General features: G+C 38.4%; 1 protein-coding gene across 7 annotated transcripts in view; it reads left to right on the forward strand.

The window, feature by feature from the left end:
- The window catches only part of Akap13 (A-kinase anchoring protein 13), a 279,187-nt gene that overhangs the window by 54,536 nt on the left and 199,428 nt on the right, over nt 1-25,223 (forward strand). For all 7 annotated transcript variants that reach the window (XM_055623428.1, XM_055623430.1, XM_055623429.1 and 4 more), the window contains exon 2: nt 4,006-4,049. In XM_055623428.1, coding sequence (XP_055479403.1) covers nt 4,017-4,049 — 33 coding nt within the window. In that variant the 5' untranslated portion in view covers nt 4,006-4,016. The remainder of the gene's footprint in view (nt 1-4,005; nt 4,050-25,223) is intronic.

Here is a 25,223-nt window from a genome sequence, read left to right on the forward strand (position 1 = left end):
CACAAAACTTGAAATATTTGCAGTCTGGTCTTTACACAGTTTGTGGACACTAGCTGTTTAGTTGTAATCTTTATTTATTTTTTTTTTTGGTAGCCTTTAAGGTTTCTCACTCATTTATGCAGCCACATTGTTTCCTGTTCCCCTTTTCCCTCAGATAAGTCATATAGCCATAGAATTTCATGCTTCAGTTTCTGTGATATTTTCTATAGTGATTAAATTTCTACCACACCGAACATGCCCAAATTCATCTGAATTTCTACATACCCATTTGTAGGCAATAATTTCAAAAAGTTTATTATTGGTTATTTTTGTAAACATCGTATACCTAACTGTAGCAGTTTAATCATGCTGTCTGCACTGTACCCTATGAAGAAAAGACTGGTGGTAGTTTACAGCAAAGTATAGGGGAACATTAATTTATATGACTGAGAGAGTTGGATTAAAATTGGGTGAGTCTTGTCTTGACATAAGGTGAATATGACACTTTTTTTTTAGATTTATTTATTTATTATTTATACATTATTCTGCCTCCACACCAGAAGAAGGCACTAGATCTCAGTATAAATGGTTGTGAGCCACCATGTGGTTGCTGGGAACTGAACTCAGGACCTTGGGAAGAACAGCCAGTGTTCTTAACCTCTGAGCCATCTCTCCAGCCCGAATATGACACTTTTATTCAACAGTAAAACATGAAATTTGTGTTCTTTCCACATTAGAACAAAAGCACTCAGTTACTGTCATTCTGCTTGTTTGACACCCATCAGAATTATGACTCATTTGAGCACTAGCTAGTTTTACACCAAGTTGTAGGTTTGGTAAGCATACTTCATAACACTGTCTCTTTTTAGTTCAAATGTTAGATAGCTTTTACTGTTTTTACTTCTCTGTATTGGCTGTTATCTGAAACCAACTCATTTGAGTTTGTGATTTGGTTCAGCTTACTGACTAAGGAAGACATTGTAATGCTTTCTTTTTTAATATTACTTGATAGATTATTATATGTTATTAATATGCATTTCAGTAACTTTCCTTTGCAGAAGGCTTTAGCAAATCTTGTTGACAAAGACCCCCAGTTGGTGACTTGGGGAGAAAACCCCTGTTGGTATCCAACAGATTTGAGCTTGTTCCCTTCGTGTTAAATAATTTAGTCTTTAAATCATTGCAATGGGGAAAATAATATTCTCTGTGGAGAGGGAATAAAAGATCAAATATAAAGCACTGTGAAAGTTCTCTTCCTGTGTGTCAGCATTTAAGAAGCCTAAATGTCATCCAGTTTACCAGCGCATTCCTGGGGCCTTCTGGTCATTACTTTGATTCTTTTTGACAGATGGATTTTTTTTTTTTTTTTTTTTTTTTTTTTTGGTGTTCTGTGTTGCCAATATAACAGTGATCTGACTCTTTGAAAAGTGTGGGAGGGCAGACACTTTGTCATCCCTCTTTAATCCTCATGTTGGAGCAGTGTGTGGGGGACTGGTTTTGTAGTGTGTATAGATGAGTTTATAATTCTACATTATTCTGATATCATCAGCCCACCTTACATTATTTGAGTTTCACCAGTGCTCTCAGTCAGTATGGTGGCAGCCACTTAGAGAAGTTGGTGTTGAAACCAGCAGTTTAATTTTTCTTAGCAAATTATGAAGCATAAAATGGCTGGTGAGTCACACTGCTTTTCACCAATGGTGTTTCCAATGCTTAGGAGTGATGAAGTATTAATACATGTATCTCAGTTACATATGTATGTATGTATGTATGTATGTATGTATGTATGTATGTATGTATGTATGTATATGTGTAATGACAGAACCACTTCAGAAATTAGTCAGGGCACATTGACTCATTAAATTCATATTTTCTTCCAATTCTTCATTCCAGGCAAGTCTGAACAGGATCTGAAAATAAATGATTAAAAGAACAGCAATTCAAAGTTGAATGGATATTTAATACACTGAAAAAGTAATCAAGCCCATCTGCGTTTCTTTTTTAAAAGATTACTTTTATTTATTTATTTTAGCTTTGTTTGTGTGTGGATTTTTGTGCATTTGGGTGCATTGCCCAAAGAGGCCACAAGAGGGCATTGGGTCCTCTGAAGCTGGAGTTACAGGCAGTTTTAAGCAGTGGATGTAGGTGCTGAGAACTGAACCCTGGCCCTCTGGAAGAGGAGCAAGTGTGTTCTTACTCACTGAGCCACCTTTCTGGCCCCTGACTTTTCTCTTTTATCTGTGTTTACTATTTGAGTATGATGGCTTGAAATATACTTTGCTGATACATTTCTGGTTTTGGTTTTCAGTGATTTTAGTATCTCTCAGTACAAAGTTAATGATGACAGGCAAAGAAAAAGAGTATCCCAATCCCTGGGAACAGTAGCATTCTGGGGAGTTGACTAGAGAATGTGTGAGGAAGACTAGAGAGCCTATCTGTGGACTGGAACTGTTTGGAAAGGATTTACTTCTAGGAGCTAAGAATGGAACTCCCCCCACCGTCAGTGTCTATTAGCTGCTTTGGGGTTGAGTACCGATCACACGCATGCACATGCTCACACGCATACAAGCTGGATCTTTGGGAGGTGTATGAGGGTATTTATTATGAGAAGTGTGTTTAGATTATTTCTGAGCAAGAAAATGTCCTTTTTTCCAAACATCTGACTACTGACAACCTGTAATTTGATGCTGTTTGGGGTTTTGAAATCCTTCAGGATTCATGGTGGCAGTTTACATACTGTTTTTCATCGTAAGTGACATTTCCGTACCGCTGATGTTGCTGGTTAGCACGCGCCTTCATTTATCTATTGTGAGTAAAAAGGCTTCAGGTGAAGTTTTAGTGAAGTTACTTTGGCTTCCTCTGACTTTGGTGAAGTCAGATCAGTCTGTATTTGAGTTCTGGGTATTTGGTGAAGGACCTCTCTTCTGATGTTCTAGTACCACCACCACCACCACCGCCACCGCCACCACTTCTTCCTCCTCCTTTTCTTCTTTTTCTTCTTCTTCCTCCCCCCCACCCCCAGGGTTTCTCTGTGTAGCCTTGGCTGTTCTGGACTCTCTTTGTAGACCAGGCTGGCCTAAAACACAGAGATCTGCCTGCCTGCCTTTGCCTCCTGAGTGCTGGAATTAAAGGCGTGCACCATCACACCTGGCTACCAAGCCAAACTTTAAAGAGTATGCTATTATTTTTTTGCATCTTTTAAAATATTTTTCTATTTTTCTTTGTAGTTACAATTATGGTATGTCATTCTCCCCTTCCCCTTTCTTCCTCCAACACCTCCTGTGTACACCTCTTGCTCTTTCTCAAATTCATGTCCTTGTTTTCTTTAATTATTGTTGTATGTGTGTATTTCTAACTTGCTAAATTTGTATGTTACTTGTATGAATAGATTTATGTGTTTTCAGGACTATTTGGTGTTGGATTACTAATTGGTGTGCTCTTCCCTGGGGAGGGCTGTTTTTCCTGCTCTCAGCATTGCTCAGTCACTTGTCATTTTTTTTTTTGTCTAGGATTCAGTCCTCATGAGTTTTAACCCTTCTATATCAGTGTGTCTTTTTTTTTTTTTTTTTTTTTTTTGTGAGAATTCAGTTACAGAAATGATCTGGGAATTTGGCCGTTAATTTTAGCTGTTAAAGGCAAACTGTAGGCCCTCCTTTTTGAGGGAAAGGCAGAAAGTGTGAGAGCTTTAGTGGTCTTCTGTTACCTACTTTTACCCCAAAGTTCCTAGTGGGGTTTTGGGGACCTGCACCAGTAAGCATTATTTCATGAGCTTAGGTTGTCATGTGGAAGTTTAGCTGATGTTTTATTGTAAAGCTTTTAACCCTTATTTTTAAAGACTAGAATATAAGTATTCTGCAATTAAATCTCTAAGGAAAGTCCAGTGTACATCACTCAGACTTGGGGTTATGGTCACAGAGCCATGATGACATTTAAACTTTTAGGTGCTTTTTTTTTTTTTTTTTTTTTTTAATATTTTGGTTGATAAATTTTGATTTTATTCTCATCTATTTCATCTTTTTATTTCAGTGTCCTGGGTCATGAAACTTAGTCCACAACAAGCTCCATTATATGTAAGTAAATAATGTGCTTTATTTTAATTTTGTACTTATCTGTATTTGTTTACTTATTATAATTAACTTGAAATCTCATAGAAATGAATGAAAGTTTTGCACATCTACACACAGTTTAAATGATATAATAATACACTTTTGAAATTAACTTTGCTTTAATAAGCAAAGTTTCTAAATATGCATGGAACTGAAGTGAGAATAGTATAGTATTTTAACAGAATAGTATTTTACTCTTTGAGGTCATCTTGTCAGTGTGATAGGGTGCACATATGAAATCAGTTGCCGTGCAGGTGCTACTTGACATCTTATTTTTGCCTGGAGTAAAAATGCAGTTTTATGCCTGGAGTAAAACTTTTTCTGTAAAAACAGGATGGAGGTCTTCAACTGCCATTTGAGGCGCTCTACACTGCAACTATGTGACACCCTGTCATTGGCTAAAAACTACTTATCTCAGGACCCTGGCTAAAGGGGCATATCATTTCCCTAAAATAAGGCCATTGTAAGGTGAAATGGCTAAATGAATAAATCCAGGCTGAATGAGGTAAATTCTAGATAGTGGTTTTTTGTTTGTTTGTTTGTTTATTTGTTTTCCTTTGTTGCTGTAGAAATGAATTGACTCCTTTGGGGTGGGAAAAGGGTGTCTGTGGTTGAGGAGCCAGGCAGTACTATAAGAAGCCCTTGGGCCTTGTTTTGCAGTGGTTGGAGACTGGAAGAAGTTGCCCTGTAGTAGGATTTGAGTCACCTTGAAAACAAGGGCCATGTAGTTGTTTCAGAAGTCTCCACAGGTTGTTTAGGACAAAGGACAGATGTTGGAACAGTGGGAGGCAGTGAGTATCTATTGGCTGGGTGACTGCATATCTGGGGAAAATATCTATTCAGACCTTTTGCCATCTAAATATTGGGTTATATGTGTCAGTGAGTTGTAAATAGATTATTTGTATGTTTTAAAAACATTTCCTTGTCAGGTTTGTGATATGCAAAGATTACAGTTCTGTTCGTTGCCATTTTGCTTTTTAAGAAGATTTTACTTCTGTGTGCGAATATTTACTTACATGTTTGTGTGCCACATGCATGCCTTGAGCCTTTGGAGACTAGCAGGGGTTGTTGGATTTGGATCTCCAGGAACTGCAGTTATGGTGGTTGTGAGTTGCCATGTCAGTTCTGGAAGTTCAAGGCCATCTTTGTTTACCTAGAGAACTTCAGGATAGCCAAGACTACATAGTGGGACTTTCTTTCCTCTGTCCATTGTATGTATAAATTTTAGTTTTTGTTTTTGTGATTGATAATTGTGGAAGAGAAAGTAGTGGCAAAGAGATGAGGCGAAAATCGTTCTTATCTTACTATCGTGGACTGTACCAAATGTAGAATATTTATAGAGTAAATAAGCACTTGAGAATTATCTGCTTCACCCATTTTATCCTGACTTAAGGAAACGAGGTCTGAATGTGATAAAGTGACATAGCTGTGATTTGAAGCTGTTTTCTAGATGAGTCAGAAAGCATCATAAACATGTTAAATTTGAAAAAGCTTCATTCTGGGGGCAGGGGAGATGGCTCAGTTAGGTCAAATATGGGGACCTAGGTAAAAAGCCTGGTATGCCTGGGAGGTGAAGACAGAAAGATCCTGAGAGCTTTCTGACCAATCAGTGAAGTCCAGGGTCATTGAGAGACTGTCTCCACTGGGGAAAAAAAAAAAAAGTAGTGATAGGGAAGATAGCAGACTTTGATTTCATTGAGAGACTGTCTCCACCGGGGGAAAAAAAAAAAAAAGTAGTGATAGGGAAGATAGCAGACTTTGATTTCTGGTTTTTACACACATACACACACACACACACACACAGAGATAGACTGAATAGCAGCAATAATAAGCAAAAAGTAAAACTCCTTTAGAAATGTAAGAGTTTTTTTGTTGTTGTTGTTGTTGTTTGTTTGTTTTTGAGACAGGGTTTCTTTGTATAGCCCTGGCTGTCCTGAACTTGCTTTGTAGACCAGGCTGGCCTCAAACTCACAGAGGTCCACCTAGCTCTGCCTCCTGAGTGTTGAGATTAAAGGCATGTGCCACCATGTCTGACTACAAGAAATTTTGAAGGAATCTTCTTAATAAAGTAAGCATATAATATATGATTACATATGTAAAGGAATTGAACAGGCTCTACAGAAGAATCCCTTAATCTTCAACTTACAAATATGTATGTCAGCAGTCATTGTTAATGGCACAGTTTGCTGTGTCTTTTTAAAAAGAGTAAAAGTATATTCCATTCTCAGTGAACTGAATTAAGAAAAGTAGGTGCTATATGGCAGTGTGTTAGCCAGGGAGTCAGTTCTCTGCACCTAGAAAAAGAATTACTGAGCAAAAGATCAAAGATTATGTTGAAGTCTTATAAATTACATATTTGATGTCTTCTGGGGTGTTATGAGCAGAGGAGAGAAAACTGCTTTGAAAGAAGAAAAACAAATCTTGAGAACTTTATCTCTAAGTTAAGATAAACAGACTGGACTACAAATAATTATTTCACTCAGTCTTTTGGTGGAGTTTCATATTAAATAATTTTCAGTAGTTTAAAAAAATGTATAGAGGTACACACCTATGATTCCAGCAATTATGAGGCTGAAGCAAAAGGAATACCATTTGTTTGAGGCCAGCCTGCGTTACAGAGTGAGACCCTGCCTCAAGATAAGCGTTCTGCACGATTCAGATGCTTGTATTGTGAAGTAGTTTAGATGAGACTGCTTTAATGCATAATTATTTCTTGGAGGAAATGTTCTCGGTGGATGTGGAGTCACTGGGTTGTAACTTAGAAGACCAGTTGCTCAGTGTGTGTGTTTTTCTCTCCTTACCTATTATTCATGTGTGAGTACAGCCTTCATGTTAGGAGGAAAGTGAATTATATCACTAGCAGATGCATTTCTCATGTCTCCACAAAAGTATTAATTGTTGCCAGGTGGATTACAAGATGCCTGTAGGTTCTACCTAGTGGAGGTGATTAAAATTATGAAAAGTTTTGTGTATGATGATCTTGAGAGTATACTAAGAGTGAAAACTAGAGACAGTGGTAGATGTAAGCAGTGTTTTAAAAGAATAACAGAACCAAATGTTTTATTTAAAATGAGAAGTGAAAGAATAACGAATGATTGACGTGGGTTGAAAATTTGAGTGTGACAGCTGATGCAATTGTAAGCAGTAGAGGGGCCAGGAGGTAATACACTTGTTCTTTAAATACATATGACACATAGTTATCCTATGAGATGGTGAGCTTGGACCTCTAGGGCAAAGAAATTGAAATGGAGATAGTTTGTATCATTACTGAAATATTGGTATTTTTGACTGAAAGTAGATGAGCTCTTTGAGAAGATAAAAAAGTAGATGGCATTAGAATAGGGGACAGTCCAGTATGAAGACAAAGTTGAATCAGGAGAAGAATAGTTTCAGAAGGCTTTTGGGCATATTCAACAATAGACCCATGTGTTCCACTGGACAATGAGTGGGTCCAGATATACCCATTCGATGGCTGTTGAGCCCCACCATATTGATGGATGCTTCTCAACACAAAACCAGGAATTTGAAAATTTTGATTGCATAATTTTCAGGCATAAATTGTATAGGTGACAATGTTGTATAACAATTGTTCAAAAGTTTGGGCATACCTACAGATCAGTGTTCGATTCTTTAGCATTTTATTCCTGGGATAATAAATTTCAGTCACACATCAGGATTAAAAGTGAAAATTAGACTGGTGCTGGAGAAATTCATTCTTTAATTCAGGTGTCTTGTTTGTCGCAGCACTTGTTCCTGAAGCTGGGGTTTTAGCCATGGACCAGTAGGAGGTCTCTTGGCACCTGTATTACAGTAAGGAGGGGAACACAACTGATGCAGAGGACATTTTAAAGAAGAAAAATGGTTTATGAAACTAAATAAACTCAGAGGATATGATGGTACCTGCCCAGCGGCTTGGGTTGGATGGCAGAGAAGGCCAATAAGGGTCTTGTCGCAGAAGCAGAGACTTGGGTAGTCGAGGGGAGAGCATAATCTTCAAAGGAACCAGTGTAGAAACTCCATGTGAAACTGTCTTGGTGTAGGAGCTGGTTTCTAAATATTACTTTATCTGCGGTTCCTTAAGCCTCTACCTCCCTAGGTAGGAGATACGGTTAGAAGGGGACAGGGATGGAGAGCTCTTTAGACTTAGTTTTGGCAGGTTAGGGTTGTCAGGTTCTTTGGAAAAATACCAGTCTCAGTCATCAGACTATCTAGCAGTCTAGCATCAGGAAACAGCAAATGCAGTGGGATGGACAGACAGCCTCCTCCATCCACCTCCTCGAAGCCCCTTTCTCTCTCTGGGTTCTGATATTTATATTCTCCCAGAGTCCTCAGAATTTCAATAACTAGTGACAAAGACCACGACCCACTTTGAGCCCCACCAGGCTGTTATCAGCTATGGACAAACTAAGGCAGTCCCATATCCCACACTTGGGGTTAAAACAAAAACATGTCTACATAGCATAACTGAGTTTTTAAAGAAACCAAAACTTTTACTCTAGCTTGATATCACAGAGGAACAGCAGCAATGCGTGGGTAAAGTGAGCACGTGGGCTTATAAGCACATGATCTCCTGTGGATGAGGTTAGAAACTTAAGGAACAAGGGGGAAGCTAGATTTGTAGGTGACCACAGACCTTAGGTAATCTCCCTGCACCCACCATCCCTCACAGGGAAGAACAGTACCTGTCTTCACATACTTTAAAAGCTAACCCTGTAACAGCTTGGAGTCTCTTGGGATGCTGTGGCTTATCCTAATGAGCACATGCTGGCCTTGGGAAGACATTTAGGCAGTTTAAGCATATGTATTTAGGCAGTTTGAGAAAAAATAGTTCGTCTTTCTAGCCATTTAGATCAATGTTACAGTTGTACGTAGATACTTTTGAGCTGAGGATGGATGGTTTTGCAGATGAGGCTGTCTTTTAACTTAGGACAGTGCAGTCAAGATTCTGCTTTTGGAAAAGTTCTTTCATATCTGAATTACTTTGGAGGGTATGATGGTTGGTCTCTCTTTTTTAAGATTAATTGCAATATTTCTTCTTCTCTCCAAGCCTTCCTATACACTCCTCCCTGCTCTCTTTCAAATTCACGGGCTCTTTTTTTCACTGACCGTTACTGCATGCATATGTGTATATGAATATATATATATATATTCTAAATACAACCTTTCAGCCCACATAATGCTACTTGTTTATGTTTTCTGGGCTGACCATTTGGCACTGCTTAATTAAGCACTTGGTATGCTCGTCCCTGGGGACAGCCACTTCTCAGACTCTAGCTTTCAGTTTCCTGAAATCTCTTAAGGTGGTTAATCTTGACTGTCAGTGTGACAGGATTTAGGGGATAAGCCTCTAGGTGTGTCTGTGAGATGTTTAACTAAGGAGGAAGGGTCCACCCTTAGGGTTGGTCCTAGGCTGAATAAAAAGGAGAAAGCATGACCAGCAAGCATTTCTTTCTCCTGACTAGACAAAACTGGCCACTCCCACATGGCCCTGCTACCATTATGGACTATATTTCTTCTTAAACCATGACTTGAAATAAATCTTTTAAGTTTCTTCTGTCATGTATTTTTGTCAAAGCAACAAAAAAGTCATTAATAACTGAAACAAAAAAGTAAAAAAAAAAAAATTTCCAAAATTTGTGAAACTAACTAGCTGGTGGTTGATAGAATTTTTGGATAGTCGTTTCACTCTCTTATTTCTTTGAATACCACTCACACACATTTGTGCCATTGTTAATTTTTCTAGATAATAAAACCTTTAAAATGGTAATAACAATAAAAGGCTTATTCAGGCAGTACTTAACAGTTTAAAAGGCATGACATACCCATGTCGTTAAGTTCTCACAGCACAGTGGGAAAAACACGTGTTAGAAAACACGAGTTCACGATGGTTCATTTAGTAAACGGTCAGGGTGGCATTTTTTTGTTTCTTTCTTTTTAAAACACTTTTCTTCCTTTCTTTAAAATCACTTTTTCGAGAAATTGATTCAAATCCATTTTCTTTCTTCTATATTCCAAGTCATTATGAAGCTACATTATAAACTATATAAGCTGTTCTATAAACTATACAAATCTTACACTTGCATAAATAAAATTTTGTCTTTTAACTAGCTCAATTTACTCTTCTATTTTATTTAAAACTTCTTATTTTATTTGAGCTAAGTTGAAGCATACAAATAGCAGTGATAGAACCTATCCATCACTTTTAGTGTCATCTGTTTATCATTTGCATTATGTATATTTTGAGCCATATGAAAATTGACTCTCTTCCTTATATATATATTTCAGCATATATTTTCTCATCACTAAGGTATTCTTTCATAATCTAGTACAGTGAACAAAAAACAGAAATTATAACATCAGTTCAGTGCTCTTAAATAATCTAAGTCCATATCCAAATTTCTTGACTGCAAACTTTTTGTAGCTCTTTCCTCCCAGCTCAGGATTTCATTATAGTATTAAATAGCTATTAGTTATAGCTCATTAGTCTCTTAGTCAAGAAAAAATATTTTCATATTGAGATTTATGAAAAACATAGCCATTTGTTTTTGTAGCAGTATTGATTTTTGTAATGTTTTTCTTCTAGATAAATAATGCCCTTCTTTTTGTTAATGTTATTCCCTTTTTGTTGTTGTTTTGAGGTAGTGGCTGGCCTGAATTTGCTATGTAGACCAGGGTGGCCTGGAACTTGGGGATATATGTTTTCTTTTGCCTCTCCTGTACTGGGATGAAAGGTGTGTGCCACCACTTCCTGCTGCCTTTATTAATTCATGTGTGATTTTTGGAGAATTAACTTTGGTCTCTTAGTTAAGGAAGTAAATAAGGAATCATAAGATGATATGATAAGTTGCTCATTTTCTCCATCTAATGTTGTCTCTTACTTAGAAGCACCTTTTGTATATTGGCTTTTTCTGAAATGGAAAGCCTTATTCTCTGTAAGGTGTATCTCCAGATATGGCTTATTCTAGCTTAAATGTGAAATGTCTGTCACAGGTTCATGTGTTTGAACATGTGATCCGAGTTGGTGGTCTGTTCAGAGAAATTATGGAACTTCTATAGTGTGGAGCTGAGCTGGGGGAGGTGGGTCATTGGTGTGCAGGCCTTAAAGGTAGTCTACTCCAGCCTCATTGTAGGCCCCAGTGTCTGCATGGCATGGTCTGTTAAGATGAGAGTAAGCTTTTCTGCTGTGGAGTTACTTGCTGCCATGCTTTGCCTATCACAGTGGACTTTGTCTCCTTATACTTTGAGCTAGAGTAAATTCTTCCACCCTCAAGTTGTTTCTTTTCAGGTGTTTGGTCACCACAGTAAAAAGACAGCTAATTCTAGTGTCGGTGAAGAGCTCATTGTAAATGACACATTACTTGAGGTTTGAACAGAACATCATCTTCACCTTTGTGGATAAAGCAGGTTCTTTTTTTTATTTTCTTAATTTTTATGTGTATGGGTTACCTGTGTGTATGAATATGCAGCACTTGTATGTCTGGTGCTCACAGAGGCCAGAAAAGGTGTTAGATTTACATAAACTAGAGTCACAGAGTTACCACATGGGTACTAGGAGCCAAACCCATTCTCTGGAAGAGCAGCATGTGCTCTTAACTGCTGAGCTATCTCTCCAGCTTCTTGCATTTGGTTCTTCTTTTTTTAATTGCCTCATTTTTAAAAATTTTAATTTTATTAATTACAGTTTATTCACTGTTTCTCAGCTATAGCCCCCTCCCGTATCCCCTTTCAATTCCACCCTCCCTCCCTCTTCTTCTCCTATGCACCTTCCCAGTCCAGTGATAGGGGAGGTCGTCGTCCCCTTCCATCTGACCCTATTCTATCAGGTCTCATCAGGATTGGCTACATTGTCTTTCTCTGTGGACTGGTAAGGCTGCTCTTCCCTCAGATAGAAGTGATCAAAGAGGCAGCCCATGTGTTCATATCAGAGATAACCCCTGTTCCTGTTACTGGGGAACCCTCTTGGACACTGAGCTGCCATGGGCTACATCTGTACAAGGGTTCTAGGTTATCTCCATGCATGTTCCTAGTTTGGAATATCACTTTCACAAAAGACTCCTGTGCCCAGATTATTTTTTGGTTCTGTTGCTCTCCTTGTGGAACTCCTCTTCCCTCCAGGTCTTTTTATCTTCCTGTTCTTTCATAAGATTCTCTGCACTCTGCCTAAAGTTTGGCTATGAGTCTCAGCATATGTTTTGATACCCTGCCGGGCAGAGTCTTTCAGAGGCCCTCTGTGATAGGCTTCTGTCCTGTTCCCTGTTTTCTCCCTCTTCTGATGTCCATCTCGTTTGCCTTTCTGAATGAAGATTGAACATTTTATCCAGGGTCCTCCTCTTAATTGTATACTTGAGCATCTTTTGAATATATGCATAGGAGTGGTATAGCTGGATCTTTTTTTTTCTTTTTTATTAATTACACTTTATTCATTTTGTATCCCCCCATAAACCCCTCCCTCCTCCCTTCCCGAACCCACCCTCCCTCCTCTTTCTGCATGCATGCCCCTCCCCAAGTCCACTGATAGGGGAGGTTCTCCTCTCCTTTCTGATCTTAGTCTATCAGTTCTCATCAAAAGTGGCTGCATTGTCCTCTTCTGTGGCCTGGTAAGGCTGCTCCCCCCTCAGGGGGAGGTGATCAAAGAGCAGGCCAATCAGATTATGTCAGAGGCAGTCCCTCTTCCCATTACTAGGTAACCCACTTGGACACTGACCTGCCATGGGCTACATCTGTGAAGGGGTTCTAGGTTATCTCCATGAATATTCCTTGGTTGGCGTATGAGTCTCTGGGAAGTTCCCTGTGTTCAAATTTTCTTGTTCTGTTGCTCTCCTTGTGGAGTTCCTGTCCTCTCCAGCTCTTACTATTTCCCACTTCTTACATAAAATTCCATTCACTCTGCCCGTCAGTTGGCCATCAGGCTCAGCATCTGCTTTGATAGTCTGCAGGGCAGAGGCTTTCAGAAGCCCTCTGTGGCAGGTTTCTAGGTTGTTTCCTGTTTTCTTCTAAAGAATCTTCACCAACCCTTTATCCATATATATACTGGACTCATATCCAGTATATATAAAGAACTAAAGAAGCTGAAAAGCAGCAAACCAAGTAATCCACTTAAAAAATGGGGAACAGAGCTAAACAGAGAATTCTCAATAGAGGAATATCGAATGGCAGAGAAGCACTTAAAGAAATGCTCAACCTCATTAGTCATTAGGGAAATGCAAATCAAAACAACCCTGAGATTTCACCTTACACCCATCAGAATGGCCAAGATCAAAAATTCAAGTGACAACACATGCTGGAGAGGTTGTGGAGAAAGGGGAACCCTTCTCCACTGCTGATGGGAATGTAAACTTGTACAACCACTCTGGAAATCAATCTGGCACTTTCTCAGACAACTAGAAATAGCACTTCCTCAAGATCCAGCCATACCATTCCTAGGCATATATCCAAAAGAGGCTCAAGTACACAACAAGGACATTTGCTCAACCATGTTTGTAGCAGCTTTATTTGTAATAGCCAGAAGCTGGAAACAACCCAGATGCCCCTCAACTGAAGAATGGATGCAGAAACTGTGGTACATCTATACAATGGAATATTACTCAGCAATGAAAAATAAGGAAATCATGAAATTTGCAGGTAAATGGTGGGACCTGGAAAGGATCATCCTGAGTGAGTTGTCCCAGAAGCAAAAAGACACACACGGTATATACTCACTCATATAGACATACAACATAGGACAAACCCACTGAAATCTGTGCATCTAAAGAAACTAAGCAAAAGAGAGGACCCTAACTAAAATGTTCAATCCCCACCTGAAAGGCAAAGAGGATGGACATCAGAAGAAGAAGAAAATAGCTGGATCTTGAGGAAGCACTATTACTAATTGTCAGAGAAAGTGCCAGATTGATTTCCAAAGTGGTTGTACAAGTTTACATTCTCACCAGCAATGGAGGAAGGTTCCCCTTTTTCTCCACATTCTCTCCAGCATGCGTTGTCACTTGAGTTTTTGATCTTAGCCATTCTGATGGGTGTGAGGTGAAATCTCAGGGTCATTTTGATTTGTATTTCCCTGATGACTAAGGATGTTGAGCATTTCTTTAAGTGTTTCTCTGCCACTTGATGTTCTTCTATTGAGAATTCTCTGTTTAGCTCTGTACCCCATTTTTTAATTGGATTACTTAATGTGTTGATGTTTAACTTAAGTTCTTTATATATTCTGGATATTAGCTCTCTGTCAGATATGGGTTGGTGAAGATCCTTTTCCAATCTGTAGGCTGTCCTTTTGCTTTAGACAGTGTCCTTTGCTTTACAGAAGCTTTTCAATTTCATGAGGTCCCATTTATTGATTGTTGCTGTTAGAGCCTGTGCTGTTGGTGAAGTTGCATCTGGTTCTTAACAAATGTCTTTCCCATCTGAGCTGTAACAACCATCCCTAATATGGATGCAGTAGGTACCCATGAGTGGTCGTAGAGTAGACGAAGAAACAGATAAAATTTTACAAAGGACTGCAAGTCCCTTTATGGACCAGGCTGGCCTTGACCTTAGAGATTCCCTGCCACTTCCTCCCAAGTACTGGGATTAAAGGCGTGCACCATTATACCCAGCGCTTGCCAATGTTTTATGAACACAGTGCATATGCATGTTGGTGTTCTAGCTATAAAGAATGAAAGTGGGGCCTTACCCAAGCTGTAAGGAGCAAGGGATGCTGTCACATGGTCAAAAGAAAGTCAAGCACATAGAAGGTTGTTGTTTCTAAAACAGCTAGTTCCACCACTAACTACTACTTGATTTAGCAAGTGGACACTAACAACAATAAATAAATTCTCCTCCAGATGAACCGCTTAGAAGGAAGTCATCGCTTTAGATGTTTGGGAGGAGGAGGAAAAGATCTTTTTTTTCTTTTAGGCCTAAGGTACAAAGAAACAGTACATATAGGGTCAAGGATTAGTTTAAATGTGGAGGTTGGAGGATGAATATGAGTGTAAATACAGTTTAGTTATTTACACCAAGTAAATTGTAGTTAACTCTGCATATGGGAATGGACTTTTTCAGAAAGTCTAAGACTGGGGAATAATTTCATGAGCCATAGGAATTTTTGGCAATTGAGTTGTGTCTCCTAGAAGAGTGAACAAACAGCAATAAAGAGATGGAAGGAATTGCTTATAGCTTTACAGTGGCCAGATCTGATCAGGTGGCAGATTCTTCAGGTAATTAGCTTATTTAAGACATGGGTTTATTTAGTTTTAAGACAACATGCAAAGAGAAGTTGCAGGGTAAGAATTAGTATAAATGGACTAAGAGAAATGTGGTGATCGGAAGACTGGAGGAGAGAAGGTATTTGAATAGAGCCTTGAGTTTTCTTGGTGGAGCAAACAAGTAAGAATTAGGAAATCTTCATGAACTGTAGAAATGTGGAATAGTTTGCCATCTTTATTTGAAATAGGTGGTAGAAATAGTCTCATTAAATCATGTTTTGTAACTTTTGACATAGTTGAGTAGCCATCTTAGGGAAGTAATTAGCCAATACTTTATTATCCTTAAAGGGGTGATAAGTTTTTAGTCCTGAGCCAGTGAGGTCAAGGCCCAAAAACATGAAGGTGTTTCTCAGAATGCAGCTACTGCATTTCTAGATGCCTTTTCAGTATTAGAACAATGTTCTTTACTGGTTTCTGAAGTGTTCCAGTGGGCTGTGAGTTTACTGTGGTTAATGCTATTTTTAGCTGTAACTCTAGAGGAGACTGCTGTGCCAAATACTGTCCCAGATGGTTTATATTGGATGTTAGCAATTTGATAAAATGACCAGAAGAACACAGTTAAGGAGGAGAAAGTAGGGGTGTATTTCTCATTTTCTTCTGTTGCAAATTGCCTATTTATGCCCCTAAAGCTGTTTGTTTACTTTTCATCTGTGGAGCCACAGGGAGAGTTTCTATTAAATACATGAACTCTTTGCGGAAACACAAAGGCACCCCTCCAATCAAATAAATACCTTTAAAAGTTGTTTAAATTTGATGATATAGTCACACATGAGAGAGAAATTTTTTTCCAGGACAGGTTCCAAGGCAATAAATACATAGGTTTATAATCATTATCTACCATATGTTTGGGATATAAAATGCCTATTTATTAGATTTTCAGGGGGAAGCGCCATTTCAGATGCAAAACAAATTTCCAGAGCCCTAACAAATACAGTTTATTATGTTATTCTTTCTCTCTCTTTTTCCCCTAGTACCAATATTTTTGTATGTAAGAGCTTCTGAGATGAGACAGAAACATCCATATAATTGACAAATACCGTATGAAAAGAAGATGCCTTGTCTTATTTAAGTTGTGCAAAACAAAGCCATATATAGTGATTTTAGCAGTTTCTATTAGCTAATCCACAAGCTGTTATTGTCTGTTTTCCAAAGAAAAGAAAAACTATTTAAAATGACATTTTCTTTTTTTTAATGACATTTTCAATTGGGGAAAGTTATTATGGCTTGTAGTTAATATGCATTGCATAATATACTCTTCACAATGAGCATGTAGGATTTGGTTAATAGTTCCACTTTACATCCTGGCAAGTGTGAATTCAAAAAGATCCACCAACCCCAGAGGACTTGTATTTAGATTTTAGATAGGCTCAGAAGCCATATGCAAAAGGGAAATCAGAAGAACTGATCCATTTGATTTACACCTGGACATTGAGAAAGAATGACTTAGAGCTGCCACATTGGGTATTTTTCCCAATTTGGACTTATTTCCAGCCTTCTAACGATTTGCACTTTGTGCATTGGATTGATGTGCTTTTTCACGGTAGTTAGAACAGATCTCAGTTTAAATGACACTGGATCCTCATCTGATAACACTAATGCAGGTGCTGTGTCCAAAGAGAGGAACCTGTAAAAATCTTTGACCATTTAACAAATATTCCTAAGTGCAGTTTGCATAAATCAAAATTGGGAAGAACCACAAAAGTTAAGGTACCCGTACTTAAATGTTCTCAGTTGCCTCAGGAGGAAAGAGGATCAATTTGTTAATGATTTCCCCCACCCCCAACTTCTTCCCCTCCCTCTCCTGTTCCTGGGAAATTTGTTTCCACAGTATGAACTGAAATAATCTGTGACTCACTTTATTGTTAGGTTCTATTTTGTTCCTACTATGGTCCTCATCAGCGGTCTGACCTCTTCAGTGGATTATCTGTCTTAATGGTATATTTCTGATAGGTCTACTTAAGTATTTCATTGGTTGGTGCACTCTCCAGCTAGATCTGAGAACTCTATTTAAATAACAGTACTTTGTAACTAGTGTCAGAAGATAGAAGGAAATCAACCATTGCTCCACAGCATGGTTTTTACAAAGGAAAACCTTGTTTCCTTCTGTTGGACTTTTTAATCAGTTTCCAGTACTTTAAGCTTTACATTTTAAGTGAGATTTTCTTGTCATTTTGTAACTAACAAAGTTGCTTTTCAGTGACTATTTAAAGGATACATTTTATAATAGCCTCTGTTTCCTTAGCTTTCAAATAACAATGATGGAAGTTAAATTTTTCATTTAGTATTTGAAGAGGAATCTTGCTGGCCACTGAAGATTGAAATACAGTGTTCTGTATGCCTAATTCATTCAAAATAGGTTATTATGAATCACTTGTTATATGAAAGGGAGTTCTGGTATTAGAAGACTGGATCTTTGAGTGGGAGGCAGGGCCTCAAAAACATGAATAGTAAAGTAGTATAACCAGTAGCTGTTCAAAGGCTAGACGTGTTTCACTCATAGTGAAGCTCAGACGGGCAGAAGCAGGAGATGCTGGTAGAAATGATAGGAATCCTCAGGAAGGATGGCTTCTAGAACACACCACTCTACACATGTAGACTGCTGGTCTTGAGGCCAGCAAACTAACCAGAATTTTGCAATCCTGGTGTTCATGAAAGTCTAGTCATGAACCAAATGGACCAAAAGGTTAGTTCAAAAGCCCTTGGTGAATTAAATTGGAACAGTTTGCCTGGGTTAATGGCTTCCAACATGATAAAGCAGTGCATCAAACATAAACAGGAAATGGTTATGTAGGATGTTATTTCAAACAGACAAGTACCTAGCTTCTTTTGAGGCCAGCTTCCTGGTAAATTGTTAATAGATTTTAAAGTCACTGTTAAGGTGTGGACTCCTGATTATAGCACCAGCTATGCCAGTGGTAATGGTGACCATGTTTCGCAGTATTTTGTATGTCATTTTGAATTTTTCACAGGTTGTTTGTGTGGACATGGGTAATTATAGCCACGTCTGCTTTGTAGTGGAAGCAGTATAGGTCATGATTCAAATAGAACTGACAAGATTCTATAGGTTAAAGTTTTTTGTTTTTTTTTTTAATTTGCCTGTAGACTGCCTGTAGAAACTATACAGCATAAATGGAAGCTGTATTTTAACTTGGAAGGTACTCTGCTGAGTTGGTAGAATGCTAGGTAATAAATCAGTTTCAAATACACTGTTTGTTGCTTGCTTTGAAACACCACCACCTCCTCCTGCTCCCTAACACACATACTACCACCACCAAACCATTTAGCCGTTGGGATTAATTTCCTGCTGTTTGTCTCTATGGTGCTCTGCCTTATCCTTCACCTTTCCGTGGAATCCGTCATGCCTCTCTTTTTGTCTCTGCTATGCCGTACAGACCACTTCAAACACTTCAGATGCATTTTTGTATATGTGTTTTTTTTTAATTTGCTCTGTTGAATACTTCTTAAGGGTTTAGGGTAATACTTATAACTTGTTTTTATTGCTTCCATTTTCACATGTACTTCTAGATCTTAGTGCTGTGCACATAATAGGCACAGTAGTTTTGGTTAATATTCTCTAGTGGAATTTCAAGTCATTCTCAAGAAAGAGATTTGCCCCATGTGTGAATGGTTATAAATGTTAGATTACCCAAAGAAGAGGTTAAGATTTATGTCCTCAAAGGGAAGATCAGTCAGGAGCTGAAACTACACAGGAGAATTTTGTGATCTGGAGCAAGTGACAGATTGTTATTTTGTTTTGACCTCTGGGGTGGGGTCGTTAGTGAGAGCTTAGACTGACAGTGCATAAATGTGAGTTTTAGCCAAACTGCTGTCCTCTATCTGTTATTTACTTGGAATTCTGTGTGTACTTTCTTAGTGATCTTGTTCTACTTGTCTGACAAAGCAATTAATTAGGAATTGCTTTCTCATTTTATGGAAGAAGAAATTGGGATAAGATTATATTTTCAAGTTATCAATGTGTTTGTTTGAAGATGGGAGTTTTTCATTGCTTCTTTGAGACTTGCTTTGCCATTTGAGATGAGAGTGTTAATACTTTTTTAGAAAATTACTTACGTGTTTGTGTAACTCTTGTCAAGTGCGCGCAGGCACCTGAAAAAGCCAGAAAAAGGTGTCAGATCCCTTAGACCTGGAGTTACAGGCAGACCTGAGCCACCTGACGTCCAGCATAGGTGCTGGGCACTGAAGTCTGGTCCTCTGTAAGCAGTCCGCTGAACCATCTCTCCAGCTTTCTTGTTCACTTTCTTAAAATCTATTTATTTATTTATTTATTTATTTTATCTGTATATGGGGGCAAAAGTGCCACAGCATGCCCTTGGAGGTTAGAGGCCAACTTGGCAGGAGTCAGTTCTCTCCCTTAACATGTGGCCACTGGGATCCAGCACAGGTCTCCAGGCTTGAGTGAAAACACCCTTAGGTGCTGACCTATCTCCCTGGCTGTGTTTACTCCTTTTTAAACCAAGAAAGAGCTGTTGGCTCTTGTATATCCTTGGAGCCCTTCACAGAACTCTGTTTGGATTAACTGCTGACCCCATGTGATATACAGAGCATCTGGCAGCTGGGGTGGAATTCTCAGCTGTCTTTCTTTGTTTTGTCCACAGAAGGAAATGTGAGTTTTATCTTACTGCTTAAGCAGTGGTACATTCCTTTTTTGGTTCATGGGACCCACCAGTCTGTTTGTGGACTCATTTCCTACCATTTTTGTTATCTTGCATTAGTTTGAAGATCAGGAATGAATTTAACGTATCTTAATGAACATAGAATTATGAGGTACCTCTGGTGTTCCAAAATTCTATTTTGAGGTTTTGCTGCTATTGTATAGTTCATCCTTGCTGTATTAAGGGAATTCAGGCAACAAACCTGAAGGAGCTAGGTCAGTAGTCACTTACCTTTCCGGTGACAGTCATTTTTCATGCCACATCTATGGATATGATCATACATTGCCTGTATCTTACTTAGAATTAAGTGTTTTTACTTTTTGACCGGGAGAGAAAGGCAAATGTTTGAAGACACGCTATGCTGAGGCCCAGCCATAGTTTTTCTGGTCAGTATAGAGTTGAGAATATGGATTTTTTTTTTTTTTTTACAGTTGTGATGTATTTGTGTCTGTTCATGTTCATGCACACTTGCGCATATACACATGCAGGAGAGAGTGGCAGAAATGATTTGTATTGTAGTTTTAATCTTTGACGCATGCTAGCACTTACACAGTATGCTGTGTTCCCTAATTTTCTTCTATAATCCTAATAACTTTATGAGGTGACTGTTGTATTTTAAAGAGGAGACAGTGTCAGAGCACCTATGTCATTTGGTCGACCATGCAAGCAGTAAGGACAGAGTTAGAACTCAGACCAGGTCTCTTCCCGTTCCTGCAAAGTTAGCAGTAAATACCTGTTCTCGCATTGGTAGGCGCCTGACCAGAGTTTTAGAGACTTTTCCGTGTTTTCTAGTGTGTGGAGGGATTGGTTCATTGATGACTTTGGAGGAGAAGCAAGAGAATGGAGGATAATAAATAACCAAGAATGATAGTAGGTATAGCCAAGAGCTGACTGAACTCTGTAGTCAGGCCAGTCTGTCCCCTTCAGTCAGCCGCACAATAGTAAGAGCATAGCTCAAGTATCTTGTTTTCACGGAGGTAAGAGGAGACAATGGAGAGTCAGAGCTTTCAGCTCTTTCCTTGAAATTCTAAATGAAAATTAATTAAAAACAAACAAACAAACTTTGTTTTCGGCACTTTAAACAAATATCTGATTCTGTTTCAAATGGGAAATTTTCTCTTTATGTGTTAGCCTAATTATTCTAGCAGTTCCACATAGTTATGAAAGTCCTGAGAAGGCGAAGCTGCTTAAAGAAATAAAAAGACCAGTAGGAAGTATAAATCCAGTACGTCCATCCAGCTTATCTGTGCTTATTTAGCAAGAACAACCTGAAGTGAGCTGTGTACAGCAACAAAAAGAATTGGAAGAACTTAGAACTTTAGGAATGCTGATCTCTGAGGGAACACTTCTTATTACATGATTTCCATACATTAAGTGGTTTCCAAACATCTTGTATTTTGTCTCCATTTCATTTTAAGTCTCAAAATTCTTGTGTTTGGAAGAAAGAAATAGGTTTATTGGGCGCCATCTGCTGGTTTTGTCTGATAGACCAAAGAAGTGAAACCTGCAAATCTTCTGTCTTGGTGTTACAGAATTATGAAGCTGGAAAACAGTAGTAACTTTGTTAATGGTAGTGCTGGGTTCTGTTTCCATTGAGGAGAGGGATACTTTTAAGTGGAATATACAGGAACATGTTAAAAGAAGAAGATTGTTACATGGATTTAATTGCCTGTTGTCATTATCTGACAAAAGAGAAACATCAAAGAAAATTGTATACAAGTTTCTACTAAGCCTGTATCTGAAGTGACCTAGTTGGTAGTAAAATCAGTACATTCCTCAGTTGATTTCTGTTTATGCTTTTTGAGGTGCTTTTAAGGAAAGCTGAGGTCTTTGCTTGTTAGTTGGGAGTGGGCTTTACCCAAAGCTCCTGGAATGTGTCTGAGCATTTTTTTCTCTAAGAGAGTGGGTTACAAAGACAGGGGTGATCCTATTATATTTTCTTATCAGGAGTGTTTCTGAGTCTTGGGGTTTTTTTTTAAACTGCTATTTATGGACATGGGCTAAAAGCCTTTCCTCCTCAGAGCATTACATTTTAGATCGTTTGATTTCTCTCACAGTTATCTCACATGAGATGCACTGGGGAGAGAGATTGTTTGCAGAGTGGAGTTAAGAATTCATGTGTCCAGCCAACATTATTGAGCACATACAACAACCTGACACATCTTTAGGCACTGATACTTTAGCATTGAACAAAACAAGTATGCCCTTAACTCAGATAAATATGCTGTCTTAAAATTCTGTACATCAGTATACCATACTGTATATGTGTTAAATGTATGAGTCATATATAGGTGTTATAGGAGAAGGTAAAGCAGGGCAAGACAGATAAGAGGTAGAGTGAGATAGCTCTTACTCATTCACAGACACACTTGAAGTATAAGGATCACTAATGTTCACAGTGAGCATTTGTGAGCATATTTACCAGCCATGGGTAGAAGTGCACTGGCCAGGTGATGGAGCCTTTCCATGGCTTCCTTTGTCTAGTGTACATCAGACTGGGAGCTCTGGTCCTGCTTAATTACATTCCTGATGCCTAAGCCATGGCACATTGCTCCATGACTGAGCCATTTTATTTTTTGTGCCTTTGTATACATCCTTTTACATTCTCTGAATGAATTTATCTTTTGTCTGCTGAGTTCCTGCTTGTGTTCCCCTTTCTTTTAAAGGTCCATGTTGTTTTGCTTTCCTTAATAAACCTTTCTATTCTGTAGCTGGTTTATTTATTTCCCTTTTCTGTTTTGCTAGGTTATAGCTTCTGTTTTGGTAGCTTTTCTGTTCGCCTGAGTCTCTCCCACTCAGTCAGGAATTAATTCTTCATGTGTTTCTGGTAGTCTTTGGCCAGGGGGAAGGTAGTGTGAACTTCAGTAAATACATGCAGACTTTTCTGTCTGTTTCTTCTAAGGAACACATAGCATGGTTTCATCTAAGTAAACGCAAGAGTTTGGCCGGGACAGTAGATTCATGTGCTGCAGCATTGACCACCTTATACTTCCCTAAAAAGGTTTTTAGACAAGGAATTTACAGTCTTACACCCTGTAAATCACTGCCTGTTTTTTTCATAATGCAGACTATGTACTTGCCTTCCACTTGCCATGTTCTCTTCAGAGACTTGATTTTGTCAGGTTTCAGCTTAAATGTGACTTTTCAGCAAAACTTCCTGTCACCACTTTTAGTGTGAAGATGTTTCTCATCCCCACTTCATGTACACTTAAGCCTCTTCCTTTTATTAATCTCCCCCCTTCCCAAGGGAATTTTCCCTCCAAGGTTACTTTTTAATGATCTGATTGCATCTGACCTCTTAAGCTCCTTCTCCCCTAGTTCTGAACAATTCCCAATGTAACATTCCTAATTGGCAGTTAATAAATGAATGAGTTGATTTTTGTTGACAAGTCAGTTTCAAGTATTTGCTATTCATCTTACTCTAGAGTCAGCATTTCATACTTCAGCATTCTGTGTGGTGGCAAATATTCTTGCTCCCAAGGAGCTTCTTGCACTTAAGAATTAGCATTATCATGTGGAAGACTTTGTGTTTGGACACATGTATTCACTCCTACATATGTTAAATTCCCATAGTTAAATTTTGTGGTATTATGTTTTGGGATAAATTTCAATGTAAGGAATGGCTTTTGAAGATTGAAATGTAAGAAAAGTTTATATTTATTTGGTGTTTGCTATTGTTACATAACATTAGAAAAGTTCTGTCGTAGCTAGTGTTTACAACTCTGATTTTATAGTTGTTTTCTCTACAGTGGGATTTAGTTTCTAATTTCTTTCATGTTTCCCTTACCATCTTTGTCAATTCATTGTTTCAAAAAGAACTTGAAATCAAGCAACAGAATTTATGTTCTTTGGGCTCCTTAATGACCTGTTTCAGATGGCTCTATGGGAAGCCTTTCTACTCTGCTTTGCTCAGTCATGTCAAGATTCTCTTTGATTCCTGTTGTTCCTAATCTTACTTTTCCTTCAGTGTTCCTTATTCAGCTGGAGCTATGTACAACTTTATGGATCTTCTCCCTAAAGAGACTATGAGCTCAAAAGGAGCAAAAATTATTTTGTCTTTATAGCCTCAGTTTCATTCACAGTGCCTCACCCACATGCTCTTTAATGTCTGTTGTGAGAAGAAAGGATGGACTTCGTGTACTTAACTATGTGTAGCATTTTAAGTTTCTTTCTTAAACTATGACATTTTGGGTTCAGTTCAACGAACATTGAGGACTTACTGGGTATAGGCCAGCCACATTAAAGAACTGTTGAGCGCAAAAGTTAAGCCAGTGCTTTCTGTACTCAGCTGTGTTGTGATGATATCTTTTGGGCTAGTATGTTGGCCAAAAATGATCTGCATTGAATCTGGGGCATCATGGGGCATTGGAATTTCTACTCTTCTGCTCACAGTCCTCAACATGGCATATGAGCATTAATCTCTTCATGTAGAAGAACATGTATGTATGTTACTTACCAAGATGCAAGTCTTGCTGTTTGTCACTGTTCCTGGAGTGCAGGAGCCAGGTACTATTTAACTTTATGATTTTTGTGTTGGTTAGTAGCAGAGGTGTGTGGGTGTGTGTCTGTGTGTTGTATGTATAATGTGTATTGTATGTAATCCATGTGTATGTATTATATAATATATATCACTGTAGATGTATAATTTTCAGTATTAAGTGCTGTTCAGGAAGAATGAATAAAGATTGTAGTAGTGTAGGGTTGCCAAAATGGCCTATCTAACACCAAGCCTGCTGGACCTAAGTTTGATCCCACAACCCCACATGATGGACAGAAGGAAAGTATCTCTCCACATCCATCATAGTGAGTATATGCTCCCTACCCCTTTGTAACACAGTAAATAAATAAATGCCGTAGAAAATCATCAAGATAAAGTAATGAGAGCAGAATGGAGGGGAAAGTAATAAGCACACTTGTATCAGACCACTAAATAAACTTTGCCATTTAACTTACTGGGTAGACCTAGACTAAGAACTTACACCAGCAGCAGAGACTTGAAATAAAGCAGGAGACACTGATGGAAATGTTTAGGGAGCAGAGTTTTTAAAAATATTTTTAATGATGTGTTCTTGTTTGTGGGTTTGTGCACGTGAGTCCAGCTGTCCTGGAAGCCAGCAATGGCAGATTTGGAGTTAAGGGCTCATCCTGCCTTCTACACACTCAAATAATATGAACTGTTCAGGAAACAAATTGCTGAAATAAAGTGCTGAAAATGCTGTGCTATA

The sequence above is a fragment of the Psammomys obesus genome, unplaced genomic scaffold, assembly GCF_907164565.1.
Source record: "Psammomys obesus unplaced genomic scaffold, mPsaObe1.curated_primary_1811, whole genome shotgun sequence".
NCBI classification, from domain to species: Eukaryota; Metazoa; Chordata; class Mammalia; order Rodentia; family Muridae; genus Psammomys; species Psammomys obesus.